Below are 26,828 nucleotides of genomic sequence, written 5' to 3'. Positions count from 1 at the left end.
CCCGATTCAGACTTGAGATAAATTGATTTAACGTGGACTTAAGTCCGTGTTTTATTGAGTCCATGTTAAGTCTACTTATCTGAAGTCTGAATCGGGCCTCATTTGCTAAAGTGTAACAAAGGTGGTTCAGCATAACAGTTTAGCCATGAAGACTGGCTGAGAGGATTAAGGCAGTGTTTTAACAAGCAGGAGACCTGGGTTCACTTCCACCTTCTCCCATGAATACCAGTGATGAAGGCCCACTTTACACATGCTGCCTTACATAGCCCTAAACATTTGATTTTGATTCTGCCTTTTTGCATGCACTGAAACACCAAGAATGGTTTTCACAACACTCTCTTAAAGAAACCACTTTGGGTGTGTTTCAGTACTTCCATTGTGTGTAGAAATCCATTCAGTGTATCTTAACACATTGGGGTTTCCATTCAAACACCCTCCAAACACCAGCTCTCAGGGTTTCCATTCAAACCCCCTCCAAACACCAGCTCTCAGGGTTTCCCTCCAAACCCCCTCCAAACACCAGCTCTCAGGGTTTCCCTCCAAACCCCCTCCAAACACCAGCTCTCAGGGTTTCCCTCCAAACCCCCTCCAAACACCAGCTCTCAGGGTTTCCTCCAAACCCTCCAAACACCAGCTCTCAGGGTTTCCTCCAAACCCCCTCCAAACACCAGCTCTCAGGGTTTCCCTCCAAACCCCCTCCAAACACCAGCTCTCAGGGTTCCCTCCAAACCCCCTCCAAACACCAGCTCTCAGGGTTTCCCTCCAAACCCCCTCCAAACACCAGCTCTCAGGGTTTCCTCCAAACACCCTCCAAACACCAGCTCTCAGAGTTTCCCTCCAAACCCCCTCCAAACACCAGCTCTCAGGGTTTCCCTCCAAACCCCCCAGGGCTCCCCTCCAAACACCAGCTCTCAGGGTTTCCCTCCAAACTCCCTCCAAACACCAGCTCTCAGGGTTTCCCTCCAAACTCCTCCAAACACCAGCTCTCAGGGTTTCCCTCCAAACCCCCTCCAAACACCAGCTCTCAGGGTTTCCCTCCAAACTCCCTCCAAACACCAGCTCTCAGGGTTTCCCTCCAAACTCCCCTCCAAACACCAGCTCTCAGGGTTTCCCTCCAAACTCCCTCCAAACACCAGCTCTCAGGGTTTCCTCCAAACTCCCCTCCAAACACCAGCTCTCAGGGTTTCCTCCAAACCCCTCCAAACACCAGCTCTCAGGGTTTCCCTCCAAACCCCCTCCAAACACCAGCTCTCAGGGTTTCCCTCCAAACCCCCCTCCAAACACCAGCTCTCAGGGTTTCCCTCCAAACCCCCTCCAAACACCAGCTCTCAGGGTTTCCCTCCAAACCCCCTCCAAACACCAGCTCTCAGGGTTTCCCTCCAAACCCCCTCCAAACACCAGCTCTCAGGGTTTCCCTCCAAACCCCCCTCCAAACACCAGCTCTCAGGGTTTCCCTCCAAACCCCCTCCAAACACCAGCTCTCAGGGTTTCCCTCCAAACCCCCTCCAAACACCAGCTCTCAGGGTTTCCTCCAAACACCCTCCAAACACCAGCTCTCAGGGTTTCCCTCCAAACCCCCCTCCAAACACCAGCTCTCAGGGTTTCCCTCCAAACCCCCTCCAAACACCAGCTCTCAGGGTTTCCCTCCAAACCCCTCCAAACACCAGCTCTCAGGGTTTCCCTCCAAACCCCCTCCAAACACCAGCTCTCAGGGTTTCCCTCCAAACCCCCTCCAAACACCAGCTCTCAGGGTTTCCTCCAAACCCCCTCCAAACACCAGCTCTCAGGGTTTCCCTCCAAACCCCCCTCCAAACACCAGCTCTCAGGGTTTCCTCCAAACCCCCTCCAAACACCAGCTCTCAGGGTTTCCTCCAAACCCCCTCCAAACACCAGCTCTCAGGGTTTCCTCCAAACCCCCTCCAAACACCAGCTCTCAGGGTTTCCCTCCAAACCCCCTCCAAACACCAGCTCTCAGGGTTTCCCTCCAAACCCCCTCCAAACACCAGCTCTCAGGGTTTCCCTCCAAACCCCCTCCAAACACCAGCTCTCAGGGTTTCCCTCCAAACCCCCTCCAAACACCAGCTCTCAGGGTTTCCCTCCAAACCCCCTCCAAACACCAGCTCTCAGGGTTTCCCTCCAAACCCCCTCCAAACACCAGCTCTCAGGGTTTCCCTCCAAACCCCTCCAAACACCAGCTCTCAGGGTTTCCCTCCAAACCCCCTCCAAACACCAGCTCTCAGGGTTTCCCTCCAAACCCCCTCCAAACACCAGCTCTCAGGGTTTCCCTCCAAACCCCCTCCAAACACCAGCTCTCAGGGTTTCCCTCCAAACCCCCTCCAAACACCAGCTCTCAGGGTTTCCCTCCAAACCCCCTCCAAACACCAGCTCTCAGGGTTTCCCTCCAAACCCCCTCCAAACACCAGCTCTCAGGGTTTCCCTCCAAACCCCCTCCAAACACCAGCTCTCAGGGTTTCCCTCCAAACCCCCTCCAAACACCAGCTCTCAGGGTTTCCCTCCAAACCCCCTCCAAACACCAGCTCTCAGGGTTTCCCTCCAAACCCCCCTCCAAACACCAGCTCTCAGGGTTTCCCTCCAAACCCCCTCCAAACACCAGCTCTCAGGGTTTCCCTCCAAACCCCTCCAAACACCAGCTCTCAGGGTTTCCTCCAAACCCCCTCCAAACACCAGCTCTCAGGGTTTCCCTCCAAACCCCCTCCAAACACCAGCTCTCAGGGTTTCCCTCCAAACCCCCTCCAAACACCAGCTCTCAGGGTTTCCCTCCAAACCCCCTCCAAACACCAGCTCTCAGGGTTTCCCTCCAAACCCCCTCCAAACACCAGCTCTCAGGGTTTCCCTCCAAACCCCCTCCAAACACCAGCTCTCAGGGTTTCCCTCCAAACCCCCTCCAAACACCAGCTCTCAGGGTTTCCTCCAAACCCCCTCCAAACACCAGCTCTCAGGGTTTCCCTCCAAACCCCCTCCAAACACCAGCTCTCAGGGTTTCCCCTCCAAACCCCTCCAAACACCAGCTCTCAGGGTTTCCCTCCAAACCCCCTCCAAACACCAGCTCTCAGGGTTTCCCTCCAAACCCCCTCCAAACACCAGCTCTCAGGGTTTCCCTCCAAACCCCCTCCAAACACCAGCTCTCAGGGTTTCCCTCCAAACCCCCTCCAAACACCAGCTCTCAGGGTTTCCCTCCAAACCCCCCTCCAAACACCAGCTCTCAGGGTTTCCCTCCAAACCCCCTCCAAACTACCAGCTCTCAGGGTTTCCCTCCAAACCCCCTCCAAACACCAGCTCTCAGGGTTTCCTCCAAACCCCCTCCAAACACCAGCTCTCAGGGTTTCCCTCCAAACCCCCTCCAAACACCAGCTCTCAGGGTTTCCCTCCAAACCCCCTCCAAACACCAGCTCTCAGGGTTTCCCTCCAAACCCCCCTCCAAACACCAGCTCTCAGGGTTTCCCTCCAAACCCCCTCCAAACACCAGCTCTCAGGGTTTCCCTCCAAACCCCCCTCCAAACACCAGCTCTCAGGGTTTCCCTCCAAACCCCCTCCAAACACCAGCTCTCAGGGTTTCCTCCAAACCCCCCTCCAAACACCAGCTCTCAGGGTTTCCTCCAAACCCCCTCCAAACACCAGCTCTCAGGGTTTCCCTCCAAACCCCCTCCAAACACCAGCTCTCAGGGTTTCCCTCCAAACCCCCTCCAAACACCAGCTCTCAGGGTTTCCTCCAAACCCCCTCCAAACACCAGCTCTCAGGGTTTCCCCAAACCCCCTCCAAACACCAGCTCTCAGGGTTTCCCTCCAAACCCCCTCCAAACACCAGCTCTCAGGGTTTCCCTCCAAACCCCCCTCCAAACACTCAGCTCTCAGGGTTTCCCTCCAAACCCCTCCAAACACCAGCTCTCAGGGTTTCCCTCCAAACCCCCTCCAAACACCAGCTCTCAGGGTTTCCCTCCAAACCCCCCTCCAAACACCAGCTCTCAGGGTTTCCTCCAAACCCCCTCCAAACACCAGCTCTCAGGGTTTCCCTCCAAACCCCACTCCAAACACCAGCTCTCAGGGTTTCCTCCAAACCCCCTCCAAACACCAGCTCTCAGGGTTTCCCTCCAAACCCCCTCCAAACACCAGCTCTCAGGGTTTCCCTCCAAACCCCCTCCAAACACCAGCTCTCAGGGTTTCCTCCAAACCCCCTCCAAACACCAGCTCTCAGGGTTTCCCTCCAAACCCCCTCCAAACACCAGCTCTCAGGGTTTCCCTCCAAACCCCCCTCCAAACACCAGCTCTCAGGGTTTCCCTCCAAACCCCCTCCAAACACCAGCTCTCAGGGTTTCCCTCCAAACCCCTCCAAACACCAGCTCTCAGGGTTTCCCTCCAAACCCCCTCCAAACACCAGCTCTCAGGGTTTCCCTCCAAACCCCTCCAAACACCAGCTCTCAGGGTTTCCCTCCAAACCCCCCTCCAAACACCAGCTCTCAGGGTTTCCCTCCAAACCCCCTCCAAACACCAGCTCTCAGGGTTTCCCTCCAAACCCCCTCCAAACACCAGCTCTCAGGGTTTCCCTCCAAACCCCTCCAAACACCAGCTCTCAGGGTTTCCCTCCAAACCCCCTCCAAACACCAGCTCTCAGGGTTTCCCTCCAAACCCTCCAAACACCAGCTCTCAGGGTTTCCCTCCAAACCCCCTCCAAACACCAGCTCTCAGGGTTTCCCTCCAAACCCCTCCAAACACCAGCTCTCAGGGTTTCCCTCCAAACCCCCTCCAAACACCAGCTCTCAGGGTTTCCCTCCAAACCCCTCCAAACACCAGCTCTCAGGGTTTCCTCCAAACCCCCTCCAAACACCAGCTCTCAGGGTTTCCCTCCAAACCCCTCCAAACACCAGCTCTCAGGGTTTCCCTCCAAACCCCCTCCAAACACCAGCTCTCAGGGTTTCCCTCCAAACCCCCTCCAAACACCAGCTCTCAGGGTTTCCCTCCAAACCCCCTCCAAACACCAGCTCTCAGGGTTTCCCTCCAAACCCCCTCCAAACACCAGCTCTCAGGGTTTCCTCCAAACCCCCTCCAAACACCAGCTCTCAGGGTTTCCCTCCAAACCCCCTCCAAACACCAGCTCTCAGGGTTTCCCTCCAAACCCCCTCCAAACACCAGCTCTCAGGGTTTCCCTCCAAACCCCCCTCCAAACACCAGCTCTCAGGGTTTCCCTCCAAACCCCTCCAAACACCAGCTCTCAGGGTTTCCCTCCAAACCCCCCTCCAAACACCAGCTCTCAGGGTTTCCCTCCAAACCCCCTCCAAACACCAGCTCTCAGGGTTTCCCTCCAAACCCCCTCCAAACACCAGCTCTCAGGGTTTCCCTCCAAACCCCCTCCAAACACCAGCTCTCAGGGTTTCCCTCCAAACCCCCTCCAAACACCAGCTCTCAGGGTTTCCTCCAAACCCCCTCCAAACACCAGCTCTCAGGGTTTCCTCCAAACCCCTCCAAGCACCAGCTCTCAGGGTTTCCCTCCAAACCCTCCAAACACCAGCTCTCAGGGTTTCCCTCCAAACCCCCTCCAAACACCAGCTCTCAGGGTTTCCCTCCAAACCCCCTCCAAACACCAGCTCTCAGGGTTTCCATTCAAACCCCCTCCAAACACCAGCTCTCAGGGTTTCCCTCCAAACCCCCTCCAAACACCAGCTCTCAGGGTTTCCCTCCAAACCCCCTCCAAACACCAGCTCTCAGGGTTTCCCTCCAAACCCCCTCCAAACACCAGCTCTCAGGGTTTCCCTCCAAACCCCCCTCCAAACACCAGCTCTCAGGGTTTCCCTCCAAACCCCCTCCAAACACCAGCTCTCAGGGTTTCCCTCCAAACCCCCTCCAAACACCAGCTCTCAGGGTTTCCCTCCAAACCCCCCTCCAAACACCAGCTCTCAGGGTTTCCCTCCAAACCCCCTCCAAACACCAGCTCTCAGGGTTTCCCTCCAAACCCCCTCCAAACACCAGCTCTCAGGGTTTCCCTCCAAACCCCCTCCAAACACCAGCTCTCAGGGTTTCCCTCCAAACCCCCTCCAAACACCAGCTCTCAGGGTTTCCCTCCAAACCCCCTCCAAACACCAGCTCTCAGGGTTTCCCTCCAAACCCCCTCCAAACACCAGCTCACAGCGATGGTGTTTTGACTCTTTCTATTTTAACAGTGCAGTTTATAAATATCATTACTATGCTATATTATTATACTATTACTAGTATTATTACTACTAGTATTATTACTATTATTCTGACTGTATTTATCCTGCTGTCCAGTCACTTTTATCCCTGTACATACCTACTACCACTGATACTGGTAATAACCTTGTATATAGTGTATCCCTGTACATTGATATGATACTGGTAATAACCTTGTATATAGTGTATCCCTGCACATTGATATGATACTGGTAATAACCTTGTATATAGTGTATCCCTGCACATTGATATGATACTTGTAATAACCTTGTATATAGTGTGTCCCTGCACATTGATATGATACTGGTAATAACCTTGTATATAGTGTATCCCTGTACATTGATATGATACTGGTAATAACCTTGTATATAGTGTATCCCTGTACATTGATATGATACTGGTAATAACCTTGTATATAGTGTATCCCTGCACATTGATATGATACTGGTAATAACCTTGTATATAGTGTATCCCTGCACATTGATATGATACTTGTAATAACCTTGTATATAGTGTATCCCTGTACATTGATATGATACTGGTAATAACCTTGTATATAGTGTATCCCTGCACATTGATATGATACTGGTAATAACCTTGTATATAGTGTATCCCTGCACATTGATATGATACTGGTAATAACCTTGTATATAGTGTATCCCTGTACATTGATATGATACTGGTAATAACCTTGTATATAGTGTATCCCTGCACATTGATATGATACTGGTAATAACCTTGTATATAGTGTATCCCTGCACATTGATATGATGAACAGATCTACCACTTCTTAGACTTGACAATGACAGATCTATAACACATTTGGTTTGGTCATCCAAAAAGTTACATATCGCAGCTTTAAAGTCAACCCTGTGGGAGCATTCAACAGTCTGCCAGTATCTAAGTCAACCCTGTGGGAGCATTCAACAGTCTGCCAGTATCTAAGTCAACCCTGTGGGAGCATTCAACAGCGTTCAACATTGTGCCAGTATTGAACTTTAACCTCCATTAACCCCTTGTTCTCCTTCTTCCCACATGGCAGCATGAGGCCTAACATCTTCCTGGGTGTGAGTGAAGGCTCCGCCCAGTACAGGAAGTGGTATTACGAGCTGATGGTAGACCAGGTGTTACCGTTCGTTACGGCCGAGGCCACACATCTAAGAGTGGGCTGGGCCACCACTGACGGCTACCAACCCTACCCCGGGGGAGGAGAGGGCTGGGGGGGAAACGGGCTCGGGGACGACCTGTACTCCTACGGCTTCGACGGCCTGCACCTGTGGTCAGGTAAGATAGTTGTTCTATTATATTCACCTGTGGTCAGGTTAGATAGTTACTCTAGTCATCTGATCTAGTGTGACGTGAGTGGGCTACCTAGTTAGAGTTGAGTGGGCTACCTAGTTAGAGTTGAGTGGGCTACCTAGTTAGAGTTGAGTGGGCTACCTAGTTAGAGTTGAGTGGGCTACCTAGTTAGAGTTGAGTGGGCTACCTAGTTAGAGTTGAGTGGGCTACCTAGTTAGAGTTGAGTGGGCTACCTAGTTAGAGTTGAGTGGGCTACCTAGTTAGAGTTGAGTGGGCTACCTAGTTAGAGTTGAGTGGGCTACCTAGTTAGAGTTGAGTGGGCTACCTAGTTAGAGTTGAGTGGGTTACCTAGTTAGAGTTGAGTGGGCTACCTAGTTAGAGTTGAGTGGGCTACCTAGTTAGAGTTGAGTGGGTTACCTAGTTAGAGTTGAGTGGGCTACCTAGTTAGAGTTGAGTGGGCTACCTAGTTAGAGTTGAGTGGGCTACCTAGTTAGAGTTGAGTGGGCTACCTAGTTAGAGTTGAGTGGGCTACCTAGTTAGAGTTGAGTGGGTTACCTAGTTAGAGTTGAGTGGGCTACCTAGTTAGAGTTGAGTGGGCTACCTAGTTAGAGTTGAGTGGGTTACCTAGTTATAGTTGAGTGGGCTACCTAGTTAGAGTTGAGTGGGCTACCTAGTTAGAGTTGAGTGGGTTACCTAGTTAGAGTTGAGTGGGTTACCTAGTTATAGTTGAGTGGGCTACCTAGTTAGAGTTGAGTGGGCTACCTAGTTATAGTTGAGTGGGCTACCTAGTTAGAGTTGAGTGGGTTACCTAGTTAGAGTTGAGTGGGCTACCTAGTTAGAGTTGAGTGGGCTACCTAGTTAGAGTTGAGTGGGCTACCTAGTTAGAGTTGAGTGGGCTACCTAGTTAGAGTTGAGTGGGTTACCTAGTTAGAGTTGAGTGGGCTACCTAGTTAGAGTTGAGTGGGCTACCTAGTTAGAGTTGAGTGGGCTACCTAGTTAGAGTTGAGTGGGCTACCTAGTTAGAGTTGAGTGGGCTACCTAGTTAGAGTTGAGTGGGCTACCTAGTTAGAGTTGAGTGGGCTACCTAGTTAGAGTTGAGTGGGCTACCTAGTTAGAGTTGAGTGGGCTACCTAGTTAGAGTTGAGTGGGCTACCTAGTTAGAGTTGAGTGGGCTACCTAGTTAGAGTTGAGTGGGCTACCTAGTTAGAGTTGAGTGGGCTACCTAGTTAGAGTTGAGTGGGCTACCTAGTTAGAGTTGAGTGGGCTACCTAGTTAGAGTTGAGTGGGCTACCTAGTTAGAGTTGAGTGGGCTACCTAGTTAGAGTTGAGTGGGTTACCTAGTTAGAGTTGAGTGGGCTACCTAGTTAGAGTTGAGTGGGCTACCTAGTTAGAGTTGAGTGGGCTACCTAGTTAGAGTTGAGTGGGCTACCTAGTTAGAGTTGAGTGGGCTACCTAGTTAGAGTTGAGTGGGCTACCTAGTTAGAGTTGAGTGGGCTACCTAGTTAGAGTTGAGTGGGCTACCTAGTTAGAGTTGAGTGGGTTACCTAGTTAGAGTTGAGTGGGCTACCTAGTTAGAGTTGAGTGGGCTACCTAGTTAGAGTTGAGTGGGTTACCTAGTTAGAGTTGAGTGGGCTACCTAGTTAGAGTTGAGTGGGCTACCTAGTTAGAGTTGAGTGGGTAGGGAGACAGTGTGTGTGAAAGTGGGGCTGATGAGGAGAGGAGGGGAGACAGATGGCTAATGATCCCCCAGAGTGCTGTGTGAGGGTTGGGAGGTTGAGAGGACGTCTTTATATCTTGGGTTTGGAGCTGATTATCTCATGTTGAAGAATTGGGGTGTATCCCAAATGGCATCCTATTCCCCACTCATTCGGAACATTTAAGTCATTTAGCAGACGCTCTTATCCAGAGCGACTTACAGTTAGTGAGTGCATACATTTTTCATACTGGCCCCCCCGTGGGAAACGAACCCAGACTAGAGCGTAGAGATCCTGTAGGAACAATGCGGAGTGTTTGCTCTCCTGAAAGAGAGGCTGAGGAGGAGAATATTTGTGTTTTTGCATCAGGCGAACGGCAGGGTATGAAGCTATATAGATCCTACACTTGGCATGCTCCCTGCTGGTTATTTCACATCACTCTCCATTTTACTGCAAAGCCAGCAACAAACACACACACACACACACACACACACACACACACACACACACACACACACACACACACACACACACACACACACTCCCTGCTTCTTGACAGGGATCATCAAATATCAGATCTGACTTTTATTGATGTCCTTAGATATGCAGTGTAATCCTTGGCTAGTGAAAAACAATGATGTTGGTTTCAAGGCAACTCTGTCTGTTACTCTCTCCTCTCCTCTCCTCTCCTCTCCTCTCCTCTCCTCTCCTCTCCTCTCCTCTCCTCTCCTCTCCTCTCCTCTCCTCTCCTCTCCTCTCCTCTCCTCTACCCTTCCTTCCTTCCTCCCTCCATCTTCCCTCCCTCCCTCTCTCTCAGGCTGCATCGCCAGGACAGTGAGCTCTCCCAATCAACATCTCCTCCGTGTGGATGACGTGGTCAGCTGTTGTCTGGACCTCAGCGCTCCCAGTATATCCTTCCGTATCAACGGTCAGCCCGTCCAGGGGATGTTCGAGAACTTCAACTCTGATGGACTCTTCTTCCCTGTAGCCAGCTTCTCCGCTGGGGTCAAGTGAGTGGTCCTCCAATCAATCAATCAATCGTTCAATCGATCAAAATGATCTAGACAAATCATTGATCTTCTCCAATCATCTCTTCTGTCCGTTTTGGCCTTCCATAAGAGTTTTTAGCAGCCAGCGTACATGTAGCTATCACATGACCCATACACACTCGGTCTATGATGCTGGGAGGAGTTATAACAACTGGTTGAACCTTGTATTGCTGTTTACAGCGACTTACAGTGGGTCTGAAATGATTGACGCCCTTGATAAAGATGAGCAAAAAAAATCATAATACTGAGCTGCGTTGTATCCTCAAAACATGTGATTTGCATTGTTCCTACAGGATCTCTACGCTCTAGTCTGGACACTACAGACATGACTGCAGCATACTTCTAAACTACAGGGCTCTGTTAGGGCCCCGTGTAGCTCAGTTGGTAGAGCATGGCGTTTGCAACGCCGGGGTTGTGGGTTCGTTTCCCACGGGCGGGGGCCAGTATGAAAAATGTATGCACTCACTAACTGTAAGTCGCTCTGGATAAGAGCGTCTGCTAAAATGTAAATGTATTGCTGTTTACAGCTACGTATATTTCTGTTTACAGCGACTTACAGTGGGTCTGAAATGATTGACGCCCTTGATAAAGATGAGCAAAAATGACTGTAATTTTTTTTTTTTTTTAAATACTGAGCTGCGTTGTATCCTCAAAACACGTGATTTGTATTATTTTAAACTAATACAATTGCTCAGAGAAAGATATTGTGTTTAACAAGTAATACTTTTTCTTCCTCAAAAAGGTAGGTGTCAAGATGATTGACACCCCTGTTTTCAAAACCTCCCTTTGGGAGGATAACGCCACTGAGCCTTTTTCTAAAATGTTTTATGAGTTGAAGAACACATTAGGAGGGATCTTACACCACAAATAAATGCTTCATTGGCCGCAAAATCTACATTTAGCAATGGCCAGCTCAGTCTCCGGACTTGAAATCCATTGAAAACCTGTGGTTTGAATTGATGAGGGTAGTCCATAAGCGCAGACAAAGGATATCAAGGATCTGGAAGTGTTCTGTACGGAGGAATGGTCTAAGATCCCTCCCAATGTGTTCTCCAACTCATTAAACATTTTAGAAAAAGGCTCAGTGCTGTGATATTTGCAAGGTCAGGTATTGAAAGTTATAGAAAACAGCGGTGTCAATAATGTTGACCCCTACCATTTTGAGATTTTTTTTAAAATTACTTATGAAACAAAATCTCTTCCTCTGAGCAGTTGTATTAGTATAAAATAATATAATGTCCCAATTACAAAACAGCTGAATTCTACAGTCATTATTGCTCATCTTTATCAAAGTGTCAATCATTTCAGACCCCTCTTTATATTTCTGTCTACAGCGACGTAAAGGCCTATTTCTCACAGGACAATAATTGTTAGATAAAATGTAGAAGAAAAAAAAAATCCTTCTGATAGCCAGTGTATACCGTCAGAACGTCAGAGGGTTTAGTACTCTGGAATGGGAAGGTTGATGGTATACTCTGTGAGGATTATGGATCCAGTTCACTGAAGGGTCTTCCTGTCCAGATAATGATGTAATGCCCTAAGAGCTGAAAGACAGTGCAATGGGCTGCAGAGAACGTTCTACTCTATTGGAAGCACTACTTGTGTTTTATGTTGAACTGTCTTGATCTCTCTCTCTCTCTCAATCTCTCTGCAAAGTCCATTTTTTATCTCAATGAGGTAAACCTGTATGGATAAAGGTTGATAAAACAAGATGTAGAGAAACAAACAACGCTTCTTCTTCTTCTTCTTCTTCTTCTTCTTCTTCTTCTTCTTCTCCTTCTCCTTCTCCTTCTCCTTCTCCTTCTTCTCCTTCTCCTTCTCCTTCTCCTTCTCCTTCTCCTTCTCCTTCTCCTTCTTCTTCTTCTTCTTCTTCTTCTCCTTCTCCCTCTCCCTCTCCCTCTCCCTCTCCCTCTCCCTCTCCCTCTCCCTCTCCCTCTCCTTCTCCTTCTCCTTCTCCTTCTCCTTCTCCTCCTTCTCCTTCTCCTTCTTCTTCTTCTTCTTCTTCTTCTTCTTCTTCTTCTTCTTCTTCTTCTTCTTCTTCTTCTTCTTCTTCTTCTTCTTCTTCTTCTTCTTCTTCTTCTTCTTCTTCTTCTTCTTCTTCTTCTTCTTCTTCTTCTTCTTCTTCTTCCCTCCAGAGTGCGTTTCCTGTTGGGTGGTCGTCAAGGAGAGTTTAAGTTCCTGCCCCCGCCGGGCTACGCTCCGTGTTTCGAGGCTGTGCTACCCAGGGAGAAGCTGAGAGTGGAACACAGCCAGGAGTACAAGGAGGACCACAGTGAGACCAGGGATCTACTGGGTCCCACAATCACCCTGTCCCAGGCTGCCTTCACCCCTACACCTGTTGACACCAGCCAGGTAGGAAAGAATACCCTTTACTATACTGTGTCATGGAGGATGGAACTTTAATTTAACTGGTCAACAACTAACATGGGGTTAAGGTCAATTGACTACCCTCCCTTGCCTCAATGGTTAGTCCAGATCAACACCAGTTATAACAGGTCCCAGAACAACAACCTCTGTCCCTATGTACCGTATGTGGAACGCTTCTGGCCAAAGGCATTGACTTCCTGTGTATCTTGTCTTGTGGTTTCAGGTTGTTCTGCCTCCTCACCTGGAGAGGATCAGGGAGAAGCTGGCAGAGAACATCCATGAGCTGTGGGTGATGAACAAGATTGATCTGGGCTGGACCTATGGAGCTGTGAGTAAAATGCCTGAATATATTGTGAAGAAGTGAAAATCTTTATCACCCGCAAATATAGAAAATGGCTGTGCAGTCAGAGATGGCGGGTATTTTTTAATTTTATTTTTTGACAGGCCTTTTTAGATAGGCGTATGTTTCTGCTTATAATTTCCAACATTTTGGTAGGCTATCTGTTAGTCAACTTGTCTATATCATTTGATACATGCAGCTTCTCTTCTGTCATTACCAGGGCTGACTCCAGGCATACAGGGGGTTGCTTAGGGCCCTCAGCACAAAACATTAAAATACAAAATTGGAGGGGGTTGGGCAGTGTTGTTAGTGAAGCAGGGCTGCACACCTCTCCCCCTCGCTATCTAATAGGGCGGCAGGTAGCCTAGTGGTTAGAGCGTTGGGCCGGTAACTGAAAGGTCGCTGGTTCGAATACCAGAGCCGAAAAGGTGAAAAGGCACTTAACCTTAATTGGTTCCAGGGGTGCTGTAATACAATGGCTGACTCTGTAAAACAACACATTCCACTGCATGTGAAAATGAAACATTTAATTGTATTTTTCCTAAACCCAGTCACTGCCTTCTCAGGCCTCAGTCACACCACCTATTAGACAGAGAGACAGGGGTGGGGTGACTGCTACAGCCATTGGAGACTGGGGCTACACTGGTTACCCTGGTTACCCTCTACCACTGGTTACCCTGGTTACCCTCTACCACTTACAGTCAGGACAGACAGGGTGACTGCTACAGCCATTGGAGACTGGGGCTACCCTGGTTACCCTGGTTACCCTGGTTACCCTCTACCACTGGTTACCCTGGTTACCCTCTACCACTGGTTACCCTGGTTACCCTCTACCACTTACAGTCAGGATATCCCTGGAGGTTTAGGCATTTCTGCACTATCCTCCAAAACCTCTTTACCCCCAGCAGGTAGTTGAGGATTCAGATAATGGTGTTGTGTTCCAGGTACGGGAGAACAACAGATAATGGTGTTGTGTTCCAGGTACGGGACAACAACAGATAATGGTGTTGTGTTGCAGGTACGGGAAAACAACAGATAATGGTGTTGTGTTCCAGGTACGGGAAAACAACAGATAATGGTGTTGTGTTCCAGGTATGGGACAACAACAGATAATGGTGTTGTGTTGCAGGTACGGGAAAACAACAGATAATGGTGTTGTGTTCCAGGTACGGGAAAACAACAGATAATGGTGTTGTGTTCCAGGTACGGGAAAACAACAGATAATGGTGTTGTGTTCCAGGTACGGGACAACAACAGATAATGGTGTTGTGTTCCAGGTACGGGACAACAACAGATAATGGTGTTGTGTTCCAGGTACGGGACAACAACAGATAATGGTGTTGTGTTCCAGGTACGGGACAACAACAGATAATGGTGTTGTGTTGCAGGTCTGAGATATCAACAGATAATGGTGTTGTGTTGCAGGTACGGAACAACAACAGATAATGGTGTTGTGTTCCAGGTACGGGAGAACAACAGATAATGGTGTTGTGTTCCAGGTACGGGACAACAACAGATAATGGTGTTGTGTTCCAGGTACGGGAAAACAACAGATAATGGTGTTGTGTTCCAGGTACGGGACAACAACAGATAATGGTGTTGTGTTCCAGGTACGGGACAACAACAGATAATGGTGTTGTGTTCCAGGTATGGGAAAACAACAGATAATGGTGTTGTGTTCCAGGTACGGGACAACAACAGATAATGGTGTTGTGTTCCAGGTACGGGACAACAACAGATAATGGTGTTGTGTTGCAGGTCTGAGATATCAACAGATAATGGTGTTGTGTTGCAGGTACGGAACAACAACAGATAATGGTGTTGTGTTCCAGGTACGGGACAACAACAGATAATTGTGTTGTGTTCCATGTATGAGATATCAACAGATAATGGTGTTGTGTTCCAGGTACAGGACAACAACAGATAATGGTGTTGTGTTCCAGGTACAGGACAACAACAGATAATGGTGTTGTGTTGCAGGTCTGAGATATCAACAGATAATGGTGTTGTGTTGCAGGTCTGAGATATCAACAGATAATGGTGTTGTGTTGCAGGTCTGAGATATCAACAGATAATGGTGTTGTGTTGCAGGTCTGAGATATCAACAGATAATGGTGTTGTGTTGCAGGTCTGAGATATCAACAGATAATGGTGTTGTGTTCCAGGTACGGGACGATAACAAGCGGCAGCATCCTTGTCTGGTGGAGTTCTCCAAGCTTCCTGAGCAGGAGAGGAGCTACAACCTACAGATGTCTCTGGAGACTCTCAAGTAAGTTACCACCCTACATACTGTTCCTGCTGGGTACAATCCCTAGTTACCACCCTGCATACTGTTCCTGTTGGGTACAATCCCTAGTTACCACCCTACATACTGTTCCTGCTGGGTACAATCCCTAGTTACCACCCTACATACTGTTCCTGCTGGGTACAATCCCTAGTTACCACCCTACATACTGTTCCTGATGGGTACAATCCCTAGTTACCACCCCTACATACTGTTCCTGCTGGGTACAATCCCTAGTTACCACCCTGCATACTGTTCCTGTTGGGTACAATCCCTAGTTACCACCCTACATACTGTTCCTGTTGGGTACAATCCCTAGTTACCACCCTACATACTGTTCCTGTTGGGTACAATCCCTAGTTACCACCCTACATACTGTTCCTGCTGGGTACAATCCCTAGTTACCACCCTACATACTGTTCCTGCTGGGTACAATCCCTAGTTACCACCCTACATACTGTTCCTGCTGGGTACAATCCCTAGTTACCACCCTACATACTGTTCCTGCTGGGTACAATCCCTAGTTACCACCCTACATACTGTTCCTGCTGGGTACAATCCCTAGTTACCACCCTGCATACTGTTCCTGCTGGGTACAATCCCTAGTTACCACCCTACATACTGTTCCTGTTGGGGACAATCCCTAGTTACCACCCTACATACTGTTCCTGCTGGGTACAATCCCTAGTTACCACCCTACATACTGTTCCTGCTGGGTACAATCCCTAGTTACCACCCTACATACTGTTCCTGCTGGGTACAATCCCTAGTTACCACCCTACATACTGTTCCTGCTGGGTACAATCCCTAGTTACCACCCTACATACTGTTCCTGCTGGGTACAATCCCTAGTTACCACCCTACATACTGTTCCTGCTGGGTACAATCCCTAGTTACCACCCTACATACTGTTCCTGCTGGGTACAATCCCTAGTTACCACCCTACATACTGTTCCTGCTGGGTACAATCCCTAGTTACCACCCTACATACTGTTCCTGTTGGGTACAATCCCTAGTTACCACCCTACATACTGTTCCTGTTGGGTACAATCCCTAGTTACCACCCTGCATACTGTTCCTGCTGGGTACAATCCCTAGTTACCACCCTACATACTGTTCCTGTTGGGTACAATCCCTAGTTACCACCCTACATACTGTTCCTGCTGGGTACAATCCCTAGTTACCACCCTGCATACTGTTCCTGCTGGGTACAATCCCTAGTTACCACCCTGCATACTGTTCCTGCTGGGTACAATCCCTAGTTACCACCCTACATACTGTTCCTGCTGGGTACAATCCCTAGTTACCACCCTGCATACTGTTCCTGCTGGGTACAATCCCTAGTTACCACCCTGCATACTGTTCCTGCTGGGTACAATCCCTAGTTACCACCCTACATACTGTTCCTGTTGGGTACAATCCCTAGTTACCACCCTACATACTGTTCCTGTTGGGTACAATCCCTAGTTACCACCCTACATACTGTTCCTGCTGGGTACAATCCCTAGTTACCACCCTACATACTGTTCCTGCTGGGTACAATCCCTAGTTACCACCCTACATACTGTTCCTGCTGGGTACAATCCCTAGTTACCACCCTACATACTGTTCCTGCTGGGTACAATCCCTAGTTACCACCCTACATACTGTTCCTGCTGGGTACAATCCTAGTTACCACCCTACATACTGTTCCTGCTGGGTACAATCCCTAGTTACCACCCTGCATACTGTTCCTGCTGGGTACAATCCCTAGTTACCACCCTACATACTGTTCCTGCTGGGTACAATCCCTAGTTACCACCCTACATACTGTTCCTGCTGGGTACAATCCCTAGTTACCACCCTACATACTGTTCCTGTTGGGTACAATCCCTAGTTACCACCCTACATACTGTTCCTGCTGGGTACAATCCCTAGTTACCACCCTGCATACTGTTCCTGCTGGGTACAATCCCTAGTTACCACCCCTGCATACTGTTCCTGCTGGGTACAATCCCTAGTTACCACCCTACATACTGTTCCTGTTGGGTACAATCCCTAGTTACCACCCTACATACTGTTCCTGCTGGGTACAATCCCTAGTTACCACCCTACATACTGTTCCTGTTGGGTACAATCCCTAGTTACCACCCTACATACTGTTCCTGCTGGGTACAATCCCTAGTTACCACCCTACATACTGTTCCTGCTGGGTACAATCCCTAGTTACCACCCTGCATACTGTTCCTGCTGGGTACAATCCCTAGTTACCACACTACATACTGTTCCTGCTGGGTACAATCCCTAGTTACCACCCTGCATACTGTTCCTGTTGGGTACAATCCCTAGTTACCACCCTACATACTGTTCCTGCTGGGTACAATCCCTAGTTACCACCCTGCATACTGTTCCTGCTGGGTACAATCCCTAGTTACCACCCTACATACTGTTCCTGCTGGGTACAATCCCTAGTTACCACCCTACATACTGTTCCTGCTGGGTACAATCCCTAGTTACCACCCTACATACTGTTCCTGCTGGTTACAATCCCTAGTTACCACCCCTACATACTGTTCCTGCTGGGTACAATCCCTAGTTACCACCCTACATACTGTTCCTGCTGGGTACAATCCTAGTTACCACCCTACATACTGTTCCTGCTGGGTACAATCCCTAGTTACCACCCTACATACTGTTCCTGCTGGGTACAATCCCTAGTTACCACCCTACATACTGTTCCTGCTGGGTACAATCCCTAGTTACCACCCTACATACTGTTCCTGCTGGGTACAATCCCTAGTTACCACCCTACATACTGTTCCTGCTGGGTACAATCCCTAGTTACCACCCTACATACTGTTCCTGCTGGGTACAATCCCTAGTTACCACCCTACATACTGTTCCTGTTGGGTACAATCCCTAGTTACCACCCTACATACTGTTCCTGTTGGGTACAATCCCTAGTTACCACCCTGCATACTGTTCCTGCTGGGTACAATCCCTAGTTACCACCCTACATACTGTTCCTGTTGGGTACAATCCCTAGTTACCACCCTACATACTGTTCCTGCTGGGTACAATCCCTAGTTACCACCCTGCATACTGTTCCTGTTGGGTACAATCCCTAGTTACCACCCTACATACTGTTCCTGCTGGGTACAATCCCTAGTTACCACCCTACATACTGTTCCTGCTGGGTACAATCCCTAGTTACCACCCTGCATACTGTTCCTGCTGGGTACAATCCCCTAGTTACCACCCTACATACTGTTCCTGCTGGGTACAATCCCTAGTTACCACCCTGCATACTGTTCCTGCTGGGTACAATCCCTAGTTACCACCCTGCATACTGTTCCTGCTGGGTACAATCCCTAGTTACCACCCTACATACTGTTCCTGCTGGGTACAATCCCTAGTTACCACCCTACATACTGTTCCTGTTGGGTACAATCCCTAGTTACCACCCTACATACTGTTCCTGCTGGGTACAATCCCTAGTTACCACCCTACATACTGTTCCTGCTGGGTACAATCCCTAGTTACCACCCTACATACTGTTCCTGCTGGGTACAATCCCTAGTTACCACCCTGCATACTGTTCCTGCTGGGTACAATCCCTAGTTACCACCCTACATACTGTTCCTGCTGGGTACAATCCCTAGTTACCACCCTGCATACTGTTCCTGCTGGGTACAATCCCTAGTTACCACCCTACATACTGTTCCTGTTGGGTACAATCCCTAGTTACCACCCTACATACTGTTCCTGCTGGGTACAATCCCTAGTTACCACCCTGCATACTGTTCCTGCTGGGTACAATCCCTAGTTACCACCCTGCATACTGTTCCTGCTGGGTACAATCCCTAGTTACCACCCTGCATACTGTTCCTGCTGGGTACAATCCCTAGTTACCACCCTGCATACTGTTCCTGCTGGGTACAATCCCTAGTTACCACCCTACATACTGTTCCTGTTGGGTACAATCCCTAGTTACCACCCTACATACTGTTCCTGCTGGGTACAATCCCTAGTTACCACCCTACATACTGTTCCTGCTGGGTACAATCCCTAGTTACCACCCTGCATACTGTTCCTGCTGGGTACAATCCCTAGTTACCACACTACATACTGTTCCTGCTGGGTACAATCCCTAGTTACCACCCTGCATACTGTTCCTGCTGGGTACAATCCCTAGTTACCACCCTACATACTGTTCCTGCTGGGTACAATCCCTAGTTACCACCCTGCATACTGTTCCTGCTGGGTACAATCCCTAGTTACCACCCTACATACTGTTCCTGCTGGGTACAATCCCTAGTTACCACCCTACATACTGTTCCTGCTGGGTACAATCCCTAGTTACCACCCTACATACTGTTCCTGCTGGTTACAATCCCTAGTTACCACCCTACATACTGTTCCTGTTGGGTACAATCCCTAGTTACCACCCTACATACTGTTCCTGTTGGGTACAATCCCTAGTTACCACCCTACATACTGTTCCTGCTGGTTACAATCCCTAGTTACCACCCTACATACTGTTCCTGTTGGGTACAATCCCTAGTTACCACCCTACATACTGTTCCTGTTGGGTACAATCCCTAGTTACCATCCTACATACTGTTCCTGCTGGGTACAATCCCTAGTTACCACCCTACATACTGTTCCTGTTGGGTACAATCCCTAGTTACCACCCTGCATACTGTTCCTGCTGGGTACAATCCCTAGTTACCACCCTGCATACTGTTCCTGCTGGGTACAATCCCTAGTTACCACCCTACATACTGTTCCTGCTGGGTACAATCCCTAGTTACCACCCTACATACTGTTCCTGCTGGGTACAATCCCTAGTTACCACCCTACATACTGTTCCTGCTGGGTACAATCCCTAGTTACCACCCTACATACTGTTCCTGCTGGGTACAATCCTAGTTACCACCCTACATACTGTTCCTGCTGGGTACAATCCCTAGTTACCACCCTGCATACTGTTCCTGCTGGGTACAATCCCTAGTTACCACCCTACATACTGTTCCTGCTGGGTACAATCCCTAGTTACCACCCTACATACTGTTCCTGCTGGGTACAATCCCTAGTTACCATCCTACATACTGTTCCTGTTGGGTACAATCCCTAGTTACCACCCTGCATACTGTTCCTGCTGGGTACAATCCCTAGTTACCACCCTACATACTGTTCCTGTTGGGTACAATCCCTAGTTACCACCCTACATACTGTTCCTGCTGGGTACAATCCCTAGTTACCACCCTACATACTGTTCCTGCTGGGTACAATCCCTAGTTACCACCCTACATACTGTTCCTGCTGGGTACAATCCCTAGTTACCACCCTACATACTGTTCCTGTTGGGTACAATCCCTAGTTACCACCCTACATACTGTTCCTGCTGGGTACAATCCCTAGTTACCACCCTACATACTGTTCCTGTTGGGTACAATCCCTAGTTACCACCCTACATACTGTTCCTGCTGGGTACAATCCCTAGTTACCACCCTACATACTGTTCCTGTTGGGTACAATCCCTAGTTACCACCCTACATACTGTTCCTGTTGGGTACAATCCCTAGTTACCACCCCTACATACTGTTCCTGCTGGGTACAATCCCTAGTTACCACCCTACATACTGTTCCTGCTGGGTACAATCCCTAGTTACCACCCTACATACTGTTCCTGTTGGGTACAATCCCTAGTTACCACCCTACATACTGTTCCTGTTGGGTACAATCCCTAGTTACCACCCTACATACTGTTCCTGCTGGGTACAATCCCTAGTTACCACCCTACATACTGTTCCTGCTGGGTACAATCCCTAGTTACCACCCTACATACTGTTCCTGTTGGGTACAATCCCTAGTTACCACCCTACATACTGTTCCTGTTGGGTACAATCCCTAGTTACCACCCTACATACTGTTCCTGCTGGGTACAATCCCTAGTTACCACCCTACATACTGTTCCTGTTGGGTACAATCCCTAGTTACCACCCTACATACTGTTCCTGTTGGGTACAATCCCTAGTTACCACCCCTACATACTGTTCCTGCTGGGTACAATCCCTAGTTACCACCCTACATACTGTTCCTGCTGGGTACAATCCCTAGTTACCATCCTACATACTGTTCCTGTTGGGTACAATCCCTAGTTACCACCCTACATACTGTTCCTGCTGGGTACAATCCCTAGTTACCACCCTACATACTGTTCCTGTTGGGTACAATCCCTAGTTACCACCCTACATACTGTTCCTGCTGGGTACAATCCCTAGTTACCACCCTACATACTGTTCCTGTTGGGTACAATCCCTAGTTACCACCCTACATACTGTTCCTGCTGGGTACAATCCCTAGTTACCACCCTACATACTGTTCCTGTTGGGTACAATCCCTAGTTACCACCCTACATACTGTTCCTGTTGGGTACAATCCCTAGTTACCACCCTACATACTGTTCCTGCTGGGTACAATCCCTAGTTACCACCCTACATACTGTTCCTGTTGGGTACAATCCCTAGTTACCACCCTACATACTGTTCCTGTTGGGTACAATCCCTAGTTACCACCCTACATACTGTTCCTGCTGGGTACAATCCCTAGTTACCACCCTACATACTGTTCCTGTTGGGTACAATCCCTAGTTACCACCCTACATACTGTTCCTGTTGGGTACAATCCCTAGTTACCACCCTACATACTGTTCCTGCTGGGTACAATCCCTAGTTACCACCCTACATACTGTTCCTGTTGGGTACAATCCCTAGTTACCACCCTACATACTGTTCCTGCTGGGTACAATCCAGGAGTAATTTAAAAACCTGTAGGGACAACTTAGTTAGCTTTAATTAATCGCATATTTCCATGAGGAGAGAGAGAGAGAGAGAGAGAGAGAGAGAGAGAGAGAGAGAGAGAGAGAGAGAGAGAGAGAGAGAGAGAGAGAGAGAGAGAGAGAGAGAGAGAGAGAGAGAGAGAGAGAGAGAGAGAGAGAGAGAGAGAGAGAGAGAGAGAGAGAGAGAGAGAGAGAGAGAGAGAGAGAGAGAGAGAGAGAGAGAGAGAGAGAGAGAGAGAGAGAGAGAGAGAGAGAGAGAGAGAGGGGGACGGAGGACGGAGTGCCATCTAAATGCAGAAATGAATTCCGTGACCTGAATCTCAGTCACAGGCGTGTTCCAAATGGAACCCTATTCCCTATATAGTGCACTACTTTTGTCCAGGGCCCCGTAGGAATTTGGTCAAAAGTAGTGCACTATGTACGGGAAAGGGTCCCATTTGGGATGCGAACACAGACACGGCTGGAGAGCGTTTATTTTAATTGAACTTACTGCATTATAATGGAGCGTGTGATACACAGAGTGTGCATGCTAAATGGCAACCTGTTCCCTATATGGTGCACTACTTTTAAATAGAGCCCTATGGGCCCTGGTCAAACTAATGCACTATATAGAGTAACATCTGGAACACAGCTTGAGGAAGGGAGGGACTGGATCAGAACCACCAGGGTGTTCTTCTTGCAAAAGGTTGATTTGAAGTCTCCAGTAGTGTTCACAGCATTGATTAAACACTGTATTTCATACTGGACTCTCATGGAGAATGATCAGACAGATCAGACAGGCAGACCAAGTACTATACACTGAGTGGACAAAACATTAGGAACACCTTCTCTTTCCATGACGTAGACTGACCAGGTGAAAGCTATGATCCCTTATTGATGTCACCTATTAAATCCACTTCAATCAGTGTAGATGAAGGGGAGGAGACAGGTTAAATGTTTAAGTCTTGAGACAATTGAGACATGGATTGTGTATTTGTGCCATTTAAAGGGTGAATGGGTAAGACAAAAGATTCAAGTGCCTTTGAACGGGGTATGGTTGTAGGTGTCAGGCGCACCGGTTTGTGTCAAGAACTGCAACGCTGCTGGGTTTTTCACGCTCAACAGTTTCCCATGTGTATCAAGAAAGGTCCACCACCCAAAGGACATCCAGCCAACTTGACACAACTGTGGGAAGCATTGGGAGTCAACATGGGCCAGCATCCCTGTGCAACGCTTTCGACACCTTGTAGAGTCCATGCCCCCCGACGAATTGAGGCTGTTCTGAGTGCAAAAGGGAGTGCAACTCAATGTTAGGGAAGGTGTTCCTAATGTTTTGTGCACTCAGTGTAGACGTAGAATGAATCTGACAGAGCTATGTGTTCCAGAGGTAGAGTCATACTGTTGTAACGCAGGGTCCTATTCTATATTTCAGAAGCAGAGTTATACTGCAGTAATTCTTACGCCACAAGGCTAGCTATTCTACCGACTAGCTTTTCTACCTGGAAGGATAGAATTACTAGCTCGCGCTCTTGTTTAGCTCAACCGATTGTCCTAGCTTCACTGCTTATCAGTCGAGAGCCGCGCTTTTGTTTGTCGCAAGACTAACCGAGGCGAACGCTAGCTACGTTCAAACTGTTAAAGGATTAGCTTTCCTCCGGGTATCACTGTGCTAACTTGCTACATGCTTCATCTCCTGTGGTAGCTAGCGTCACACAGCTAGCTACGGAGACTTGGTTAGCCCATGCTGCAGGTCACAAGCTAACCTGGATAGTTCGCTAGAAAGCAAGCTATCCACATAAGCGTTGCTAGCTAACTCAGAACGAGTTCCCTATCTGCACATACGGTAGCATAAGCATTGCTAGCTATAACAACCATTAGCCCACATGCTGGTTGCTAGCTAGCTAATGCCTACGCTAACCCACCATGGCTATAGCGTTTATACACAGTGCCCACCCCCAGCTAGCCATTAGCAGCAAGGCACCTAATAAACTAGCTCACACCTATCAAGGCGCTACTGGGCTAGCAGGCCTTTCTTCCATGATTTAGGGACGTAGGAAGGGTGACAGTGGCTTGACCTCCGCCCAACACTGGTGAGCGAGAGTCAACCAACCTGTGGCCGCAAGAGCAGGGAACTGGCGCGCATGCGCAGTCCAGCCCTGGGTCTTGTCCACACTTACAAAGGGGTACAGACTGCTCGTTCTCAACTGAGTTCTGGAATCAGTCGACTGGCGACTCGACATGCATACTAGAGCAGGAAATCTCCTCTCTATTAATCAAAGGGGCTATCAGGGCGATACCAGCGGCAGAGAGCCATCGCGGCTTCTACTCCTGGTACTTCCTGGTTCCCCCCCCCCTTTCTGGACCTATGGGTCCTTTACAGCTATCTGATACGTTCCATATGTTTACTCTCTACGTGCTGTCTCACTCTATTCGTCATATGGTTACTCTCTACTCTCTGGTTCATATCAGCCAACCTGCAGGATGCTTATTTTCACATAAGCATTCTGCCAGCACACAGGAGGTCTGTAAGGTTTGCTTTTCAGGGCACAGCCTAAGAATACCTCGCTGTCGCCGCATTCGCAACTCAGCATTGCTGACAGTGTTTTGTTCACTGAAACACTTTCTACCCTCCCCTTTGAAATTGTCACGTTTTGATCAGAACGGACAAAACGACTGCGGTGGCCCTCACTCCCTGCGCTTACAGACTATCCACCAGGATTATGCTGTGGAGCAGAGTACACCTACTGTCACTACACACGACTCATGTCCCGGGCGTACTAAACGTCGGAGCGGTCTTATCCCCAAATGGTGAAACAGTTCTCCTCTTCTAAGCCTCATACTCCCCAGTCTAGTCAGAGTGTGAGAAGAAGGCCATCCTTCATCAGCCCTTTGATGGCCAGGCAAGCTCTGGTTAGCAGAGATCAGTGTGAGAAGAAGTATATCTACAGTGGGGAAAAAAAGTATTTAGTCAGCCACCAATTGTGCAAGTTCTCCCACTTAAAATTTCTCCCACTTATTTTCCACCATAATTTGCAAATAAATTCATAAAAAATCATACAATATGATTTTCTGGATTTTTTTTCCTCATTTTGTCTGTCATAGTTGACGTGTACCTATGATGAAAATTACAGGCCTCTCTCATCTTTTTAAGTGGGAGAACTTGCACAATTGGTGGCTGACTAAATACTTTTTTCCCCACTGTAGCTGCTATCTCGGCCTGTCATATAGGCTCCGACAGTAACACGCTGGTTTTCACATCCAGGTCCCTAGCCTTTAGCCTTTAGCCTTTAGCCTTTAGCCCTGTCATATAGGCTCTGGCAGTAACACGCTGGTTTTCACATCCAGGTCCCTAGCCTTTAGCCTTTAGCCTTTAGCCCTGTCATATAGGCTCCGGCAGTAACACGCTGGTTTTCACATCCAGGTCCCTAGCCTTTAGCCTTTAGCCTTGTCATATAGGCTCTGGCAGTAACACGCTGGTTTTCACATCCAGGTCCCTAGCCTTTAGCCTTTAGCCTTTAGCCTTTAGCCTTTAGCATTTAGCCCTGTCATATAGGCTCTGGCAGTAACACGCTGGTTTTCACATCCAGGTCCCTAGCCTTTAGCCTTTAGCCTTTAGCCTTTAGCCCTGTCATATAGGCTCTGGCAGTAACACGCTGGTTTTCACATCCAGTTCCCTAGCCTTTAGCCTTTAGCCTTTAGCTTTTAGCCTTTAGCCCTGTCATATAGGCTCTGACAGTAACACGCTGGTTTTCACATCCAGGTCCCTAGCCTTTAGCCTTTAGCCCTGTCATGGGATTTGTCTATTGTGCTTCAGTTTCTCAGAAGCACTTTGAGCCGCTGGAGAGCAGGGAGATGAAATATCTGTCCTTTAAGAATGCTTTACTGGTTGCCCTTGCGTCCGCAAAAGAGGAGTGGCTACGTGCGTTGGCACAAATACTTTGATAGAACGAGAGCTTTGCGCAATAGCGTCCAACTATTTGTGTCCTGGACGCCTCCCTGCAACAGGAGGCCCCCCTCTCTCGTCAACGGTTATCACATTGGATTGTGGAATCTATTATATTGACCTATAATAGCAAGGGGTTCCATCCTGCGGAAGACCTGAGGGCTCACTCCACCAGAGGTATGGCTGCTTCTTGGGCTCTGTTTAAGGGCATCTCCTTGCAGGAGATTTTACGATGCGGCTTGTTGGGCGTCCCCTCGTACTGTTACGAGGTTCTACCGGCTAGACGTCACTGCCCATTCTTTGGCGCGTACTATCTTCAGTGTCGGGGGTCCCCTGAGGGGTTGATACGTTGAGACTACCTGGCTTCGGAGAGCGCGTATCGAAATGAATAATTGACCAATAATGACCGATTCCTCACCTCAGCTTCCTCCATCGAATATTCATGTTGATTAATGATCGTCCCTCATATTTTCAAGACTCAGTGGAGACACCTCCAAAGTGAGAGCTATGCTCTTCCTACTCTGTGATTAGTGTGGAGTTACTCAGACCCTCTCTTAGTGAACCTGACAATGCTTCTCCTTTCTGATTGGTCTGAAGGACTCTCTTGGCCCTGGGTTGCCACGTGGGGCTGGCTGATGAGCATGCTGTGGAGAATGTGAAGAACCTCAAGCTCTCCGCCACGTGAGTCACTTTCCTCACATTCTGTACCATCTTATTACACAACAGTTAGTACCTACTGTATGTTCTCCAGACTCTGCTCCTAGTAGCTAAGATTGCCATCTCTGCTCATAGCTGTCTACCTCCTCCAAGTGCAATGTCAATAACTGTGCAATGACTGCTAGTGTGTTG

General features: G+C 48.7%; 1 protein-coding gene across 1 annotated transcript in view; it reads left to right on the top strand.

Moving 5' to 3' along the window:
• LOC121571992 (ryanodine receptor 2) overlaps positions 1-26,828 on the top strand; it is a gene marked incomplete at its 3' end in the record, with an annotated part of 179,646 nt that overhangs the window by 120,738 nt on the left and 32,080 nt on the right. The window contains exons 20-25 of the mRNA XM_045217362.1: positions 7,244-7,485; positions 10,012-10,204; positions 12,379-12,595; positions 12,834-12,938; positions 15,116-15,219; positions 26,577-26,660. Coding sequence (XP_045073297.1) covers positions 7,244-7,485; positions 10,012-10,204; positions 12,379-12,595; positions 12,834-12,938; positions 15,116-15,219; positions 26,577-26,660 — 945 coding nt within the window. The remainder of the gene's footprint in view (positions 1-7,243; positions 7,486-10,011; positions 10,205-12,378; positions 12,596-12,833; positions 12,939-15,115; positions 15,220-26,576; positions 26,661-26,828) is intronic.

Source organism: Coregonus clupeaformis, unplaced genomic scaffold, assembly GCF_020615455.1.
Source record: "Coregonus clupeaformis isolate EN_2021a unplaced genomic scaffold, ASM2061545v1 scaf1028, whole genome shotgun sequence".
NCBI lineage: Eukaryota > Metazoa > Chordata > Actinopteri > Salmoniformes > Salmonidae > Coregonus > Coregonus clupeaformis.
This window is presented reverse-complemented; position numbering and strand designations above follow the sequence as displayed.